General features: G+C 43.0%; 1 protein-coding gene across 1 annotated transcript; it reads right to left on the minus strand.

Moving 5' to 3' along the window:
• Positions 1-1,526: 1,526 nt before the first annotated feature.
• Positions 1,527-7,385, minus strand: LOC132591787 (vomeronasal type-2 receptor 26-like). Its single transcript, XM_060272216.1, has 4 exons — positions 7,074-7,385; positions 4,004-4,234; positions 3,248-3,374; positions 1,527-2,446 (listed from the first exon to the last, which is right to left on the minus strand). Exons 1-4 carry the CDS (start codon positions 7,383-7,385, stop codon positions 1,527-1,529), a joined length of 1,590 nt encoding a protein of 529 aa, XP_060128199.1.
• Positions 7,386-7,629: the final 244 nt, after the last annotated feature.

Consider the following 7,629-nt stretch of genomic DNA (forward strand, 5'->3'; position numbering starts at 1 on the left):
GCTCAGTATACCTGAAGTATACCACCCCCATCATTTTGCCCGGACACTGAGGTCCAGCTCCAAGGGCCTTCTGGTGGTTCCCTCACTGTGAGAAGTGAGGTTACAGGGAACGAGGTAGAGGGTCCTCTCAGTGGTGGCACCCACCCTGTGGAATGCCCTCCCATCAGATGTCAAGGAAATAAATAGCTACCTGACTTTCAGAAGACAACTGAAGGCAGCACTGTTTAGGGACATTTTTAATGTTTGATGTTTTATCGTGTTTTTAATATTCTGTTGGGAGCCGCCCAGAGTGGCTGGGGAAACCCAGCCAGATGGGTGGGGCATAAATAAATTATTATTATTATTATTATTATTATTATTATTATTATTATTATACCGGAACTGCGCTCTGGCTGGATAAAAGGCACTGGAGAAAAACCATACAAATGCTCACAATGTGGAATGTGTTTCAGTCACAGCTCTAGCCTTAGAGAACATCCAAAAGTCCACACAAGAATGAAACCATATACATTGTTATAGGTTTTGGGTGCCAGATTCTGTGACTGCAAGGCACCCATCGTTTCTAAACATTAAACATTCTAAACATTGAGTGCCAGATGTTGTGTGTAGCAGTGTAAAAATGCAGGTTAAATCAGTTTTTCCTGACTAGAAAACCCCCTGTGGAAAAGAACCATCATCTAGAACAAAAGAAGACAATGGGGAATTATCAAAAAAAGTTACTCTGTGCCAGACAGCAGAGGAGTGTGAGGCTGTTCCGCTCATGACGGGCTGATGAGCAGAGCAACAGGCTGGGCTTAGGATTTCAGTCTGTTTTGTGGCCTTGGAGGGGGCAGGGATTGACTGTGACAGGCTATAACAACAAAGAAAGAGGCAGCATGGATGATTTCTATGTTCATAGACTCGAGCCTGCTGTGCCTATAGGAGGAGGAAGGCACGCCCTTGGAGCATAATGCTGGAGCCTTGCCTCCACAATAGACTTGGGTTGTAGATATGTGTAAATAAACCATATTTCATAAAGACGCCACAGTCTCCACTGAGCCTCATTTGCAAAAGGAAACACAGACCCTGAATAAAGCAAAGCTGAAATCCCTGGAATTTTGCACCTCTGTTGGAAACTGGAGCGGCATGTAACAATAGACTCTGGATGTGGAAGGAGTTTTATTTGGAAACTAAACCTTACAAGCCACCAAAGATCCCAAGCAGGACAGAAGCTATATAGATGTTTGGAATTTAGAAAGAGATTGAGGTCAAGTCTTACTCTACACAAAAGAAGCCAGAGATTAACTTTAAGGTAACATCTCCCAAGCTGTGGATACCTTTGTATGTCAATATATTATACCAGTAGCAATTATCTCAGTAGTGGTGCAATATTGTAGCATTGATCTGCCTGAATTTGTACAAGTTGCAGATTCTGGGTCAGTCTCGAGGGCAGCCCCACATTTTTGCAGCTTTAATTGGTTTTTAAATCCCTACTAGAAGTCATAGTTCCAGTCTATTTTGTGCACAAATCTTCCGCGTTCCCACAGCTACCTACCAAATGCCATGTTTGGTTTTTTGGTTGTCAGGTACTCCTTCATGTTCAGATGCGGCTTCAGTAAAATAATGTAGCACTTGGGAATGAAGATGCAGCCCAGGAGCCCAGCACTGGAGGCCAAGATGGAGAAGACCTGCACGGCTACCATGTATTTCCCCTTGGTGCTCAGGTAGGTGGGCACAAAGGACACCCAAACACTGCAGAAGACCAGCATGCTGAAGGTGATCAGCTTGGCTTCATTGAAGGCCCCAGGCAGATTCCTGGCTAAGAAAGCCACTGTGAAACAGGTGGCAGCCAGGAAGCCCATGTAGCCAAGTGCGCAATAATACATGGCAACAGACCCTTCATTGCACTTCAGGATGATCTCTCCAGGCTGGGAGTGCATGTCTGAGTCGGGGAATGGTGTAGAGGTTCCCAGCCAGATGGTGCAGATGGCAACTTGGACACAGGAACAAGATATGACAATGGAGTTGGCCAGACTCTTCCCCAGCCATCTCCTCACTGTGTTCCCTGGCTTAGTGGCCAGGAAGGCCAATACTACAGTGATGGTTTTTGCCAAGATGGAAGAAACAGCAATAGAGAAGATGATACTGAAGACTGTTTGTCGCAGAAGGCAGGTTGCTTTCCTTGGCTGGCCAATGAACAGGAAAGAGGACAAAAAGGAGAGCAGGAGGGAGATAAGGAGGATGTAGGAGAGATCCCGGTTGTTGGCTTTGACTATTGGAGTTTCCTTGTATTTAATGAATATTCCGAAGATAAGGACAGTGGTTAAGGATAAGAAGAGGGCAAAGGAAGTTAGGAGGCTCCCCAAATATTCTTCATAGGATAGGAAAGTGATTCCTTTGGGGACACATTGATCTTGCTCCTTGTTTGGATGCTGATCTTCTGGACATTTGGTGCATTCCTTGGCATCTGCACCGGGAGAGAGTTTTCGGTACCTTACATCAGTAACACACCTACAGCAGTTGGAATGTTGTAACAATTGTGGGGAAGGGGAGGCATATGGGAGACATCAGGAAAGAACACTGTGTTGGGAAGGAGAGATGCATACTTCCCTGGTAGAGAAGTCTCAATCCATTGCTCCCCCCCCCCAAAAAATGAAACTTGTGGAGCAAGGCTAGAAAAGTTTTCCCTGTGAGATCAGCCCACTGCATCAGAATTAGCCCAACAGGTCACTCAGTTTGGTGAAGCTGTTTTTTTCAGTTGTGTGACGGGTAACAATAGAGCTTCAAGGGAATGGTTGGGTGCTTCATCAAGGCAGAATTCAACTGCCCATCAGGTGATGGGGGGTGCAGGTATGTAAAGGTAAAGGTAAAGGTAAAGGACCTCTGGATGGTTGTCCAATCAAATTTGACTATGGGGAGCCAGCGTTTGTCAGCAGACACCTATTCTGGGTCATGTGGTCAGAATGACTAAACCACATTTGGCGCAACGGGACACGTGATGGAAGCCAGAGTGCACAAAAAATGCCGTTTACCTACTCATGCTTGTATGATTTTGAACTGCTAGGTTAGCAGGTGCTGGGACAGAGCAACGGGAACTCCCTGTTGCGTGGATTTGAACTGCTCACCTTACGATTGGCAAGCCCAAGAGGCTCAGTGGTTTAGTATGTGTTGGTCAAGTGTGGGGGGGGAGCTATTTCCAACCAGCGGAAACTATTTGTGCCTCCCAGTGCTGCTCTTTGGACCTGCTAAAACCAGAGACACATTCTACCTTCCTGAGTGGAGATTGTTCCTTCTGAGCAAGGAGCGCAATCATAGCAGCAGGGAGGCTTCCCTTCCTGAATCTTCTTGGCACATCCAGGGTGACAGCTCTGTGTGCATCTTGAACGAGGCACGGTCTAGGTAGAAAGAGAAGAAGCAACATCGCGGGGAAATTGTTAGGGATCTTTGGAAAAGGAATATAGAGTCTTGGAAAGGTCCTGGAAAAGGTATATTTGCTTCTAATGGCTCAACATGACCTGGGCCCAATTCAGGGTGAAATGGTTGGTTGGTTGGTTTGAAGAGCAGCATGGCAGAAAATACCCTTCTGTGTTTCTTCTTCTTCCCCTTAAGATTGATATTCCACGGGGACATTCAGCCACCCTGAGCTGAACTGTTTTCATGCCGCCCTCTTGAGCTATCAAAGAGATGCAAAGACCTTAGCATACTCTGGTGCCCATCAGATATTTTTGTCCTAGAGGGCAAAATACCTGGAGGGCATCATGTTGGAGAAGGTTCTACTGTGCTTTGAAAAGTTTCCCATTCCACTGTGGAAACTTAAACATGCTTCATCAATCAAGAGTGATTAAGCTCCATTAAGCTCAATGGGACTTAGGTCCAGGGAAGTATCTACAAAATATTAAAAATACAATAAAACATTCAAAACTAGGGCTGCCTTCAAATGTCTTCTTCATATCACTATTCAACAATGTACTAGAGGTTAACTGATGTCATAGGTAATAAAATCATGCATATAATTTCCCCATACCTTGTTAAAGAATAAGGGCCACACTATAGCTTCTGGGCTAATGGTGAATTTCAGTTTTGAGAATGCCTCTTTCTCTATTCTCCCAACTTCCACTCTGGCATGAGAGTTATTAGGAAACAGCACCCAATTCACGATATCGAAGTCAATGGCCAGTGCCCCATTCTCATCCAAGTACTGCTCCTCAGCTGAAGCATTAGAGTAGAACTGGACTTCTTTCAAAAAACGATGAAGCTAGAATGAGAGAAGAAACATCAGAATCCTGAGAGCATGCAACCACATTTGATATTCAATCCCTGATTATTCTGAATCCTAATATCTGAATAAGAACCAGTACATTTCTCATCTGGACTCATTAGGAAAGTTGATTAAGATTTTGGGGAAGCATGTGAAGAACGATGACGATGTAGTTATTAGAGGTCTAAGTTCTATACTGATGGAGTCATCTTCTACTTCTGGATCCTCTTTTGCTCTAGCAAGCAGTCCTAAAAGAACCTATATAAAGATGGTTATCCAGTGGTATTGGTCACCCTGGAAGTCATAAATTATAAGGAAGTTGGAGATGGGATTAATGGGAAGAGAAATTAGAAAGGAGGACCAAAAACTGTTCATGTATGCCACTACGGCAGCCAGAGTGATATTAGCCGAAAGGTGGAAAACATCAGAAATTCCAACTGTGGATTACTGGAGAGAGAAAATGATGGAATATTCAGAATTGGCAAGGTTGACAGGAAGAATAAGAGATCAGAAAGAGCAAAGGTTTCAGGAAGAGTGGGGTAAATTTGGAGATTATCTAAAGGAATTTTGTAAAAATGTTAAAACACTAGTAGGATTAACTTAAAAAAATACAACATAAGAAACATCTAGCCCTGTCAATATGTATGTTTAGAGTAGAAAACCAAGAGAGAAGAACGAGGAAGTCAAGTTCGGAAGAACAAGTATGTATGTTTGGAATTGATAAGAGGAGGACAAGAGTTAAGAGATGTAAATAAGAAACAACACACTGTAATTTATGTGAAATATTTTTATTTGTAACATGTTTATTTGATTGAAAAATCAATAAAAATGATTTTTTTTAATAATAAAAAAGGAGATGGTGTGACTCCATGGAGGGCTGAGAAAGATTCCTTTCCAAAAACTCTGGAGAACCACTACCAGTCGGTCACTGTAGACAAGATCAATGATCTGACTCAGTGTATGGCAGCTTCCTAGGTTTCTGCTCCTAGTCAGCGTAAACAATACTGAACTAGATGGAGCATTCCTCTGATTGGTATAAGGTACCTTCCTATGTTCCTATCAGGATGATTCCGGAGCTGTGATACTGAACTGCCAGTTTGAAAAGGACATACCTGCCATGGCTGTAGACTTTGATGTTCCAGCCTGCCTCCTCCTCCTCCCAATGACATGTACTGTGATCTGGATGAATAAGCTGCATTCAAGGCCTGAGCCACCGCTAGGATACTGAAGTAGTTAACATAGCTGTCTTGGGATAGGACACTATCAGTTTCTTTCTGAGGTAGTACAGTCAGATTCTCCATCTCCCTGCATCTTGTCCAACCTCTCACAGACAAGGCATGTTTTGAATATCCACATTCAAATTCTTCATGCCAAAGCTGCAAAATAGCAGGGAATATTGGTTCGGAGTAGTCCTTTTTTGTCCTTTTTTTAGTCTTCATTACAAAGGACAAAGAACCATGGACATACCGGAAGAATTCCCTCTCATAGAACAAGATTGTGTTCTCAAGAGCTGTGGCTATCCAGACTTTACCCCCACATTGTATCCTTTCAAGTAAGGATTGTACCTCAATGATTACTTGAAGTTCATATTGAGCGTCCGTATAGAAAACAAATACATTAACTTGTATCCACATAACAGGAGCTTCATGAGGTAACCACAGCCAAGTTTTTCGTAGTACTCTTTTTGTGAAGGCAACACAGATTTCCCTTTTGATCATCAGACGTGTCAAGATACTCAGGAATCTTTCTCCATTGTCATTGTCTGGAGCAAAGAGGCCAACCCATGTCCACCTGAAATGCAGGAGGAGTTGGATAATTCCCAGGTACTGAGTTTCTAGGTTTGGAGCCATTTGGTAGACAAAAGGGGACTGGGCTTTATCATGAAGAACAAAACCATAACTGAGCTGTTGAGGGGGGGGAAAACAAATTTGTTTTTCAGGACAAAGATTGGATACTTATTCCCTTATATACATGTAATATTTATTAAATTGTTAGTAGCAGAAACAGCAAACATCGTATTTCCAGAATAGGAGCTGTTAACGCCATAGTAGTAACACACACAATAACTGATTTGGTGAATATAACATGCAAAATCAAAGAAGAATATGACAAACCTATCAGACCACAGATAATATGTACTAAATCTGTGCAGATAAACTTTTCAGCAGCGGCTGAGAGCGTTAGTCATTCAAAAAGTCTTTAAGTAGAAATCACTTCTCAACGAGCAGAACTCCAAATGACTTCCACTAAAGAACACAGAGACAAATCCACATTACCATTCCATAAATTGTGTTTGAGTGTGTGTCAGCCACCCGCAACAATGATAACACTATTGGCAGCACAGTGACAAAAACCTGAAAATATACTCCCACCTATCGAGCTTGGAGAGTGACACCCCACATCCTAGCCTAGAAATCGCCAACCCAGAAGAGTCAGTCACATCAAGCCAGCTTGTTTGTCATGTGTTTTGCTGTCCATCTTTTTGTTTTTAACTCCCCACCTCACCCAGAAGTTGAGTGTCCACCAGGTTTTCTGCTGTAAATCAGTGAGGGGTAGGGCCTCTTCCAGCGACAGCCCCATAGCTCACCCCCTTGCAAATTAGGCTTCAGTCAATACTCAGTGGTGGAGCAGGTTTTTCACATGGAGAAGATCTCAGGGTCAATTTATTTACAAAAATATATCTATATGGCTTTTCACTTCATGGAAAGCAATGTTTCAAAGTGGTGTCTGATGTAAGGTAAGCAATAAAGCCAGTTACATTATCCTAAAGCATCATTTGTTTTTCTATGGCATGTCAAGTGTTTCTGAGTGTGCTTGACCTGAACCCAGTTCTTACCTGTGGGATCTTGTAGATGCCCAACATGCTTGCAATGTGTGTGGAGATGCTGGATTCACTCCCTTCAAGAAATGCCAGCAGTTTTCCCCGTCTTCCACAGCTGTAGTTGGGAATGTTGATTTTCCCACCAGCAAGGAGGTCTGTCAGGGCATCAGAAGTTGTTCTTCCATCAAAATAGGTATCATAGATGCTGTAGCCCAGGGTGATGTTGGGTAAGAGCCTGTGGTTACGATTGATATCCTGAGTAGCAAGCAAGTAGGAAAGAATTTGCCAGTCCCTTCCATCCATTTGACTGGAAAAAGTGTGACACATAGTTACCCACAATTCAGTAAAAATGAAAGTTACATTCTTTTTATTTTTGTATAATTCAAAGCAAATACGAAATGAGGCCAGTCAGTAGGGGGAAGCGGGACATAGGTGTAGCAGTAACAGTGCCCAAAGTATCTTTGGAAAGGAGGAAGATGGAGGTCCATATTCTGGTAACCTCTTTGGCCATCTGACCAGTTCCAGTGGTTAACAGCTGACTTTGCATCTGAGGAGATGACATTGCATCTCC

Source organism: Zootoca vivipara, chromosome 2, assembly GCF_963506605.1.
Source record: "Zootoca vivipara chromosome 2, rZooViv1.1, whole genome shotgun sequence".
NCBI classification, from domain to species: domain Eukaryota; kingdom Metazoa; phylum Chordata; class Lepidosauria; order Squamata; family Lacertidae; genus Zootoca; species Zootoca vivipara.

Coding starts and splice junctions, on each gene's coding strand:
- LOC132591787 (XM_060272216.1), bottom strand. CDS start 7,385: ATGTGTCACACTTTTTCCAGTCAAATGGATGGAAGGGACTGGCAAATT. Junction 3,375..4,003: donor GGCCCTTATTCTTTAACAAG/GTATGGGGAAAT, acceptor CTTTCTACCTAG/ACCGTGCCTCGTTCAAGATG. Junction 2,447..3,247: donor AACAATCTCCACTCAGGAAG/GTAGAATGTGTC, acceptor CTCCCGGTGCAG/ATGCCAAGGAATGCACCAAA.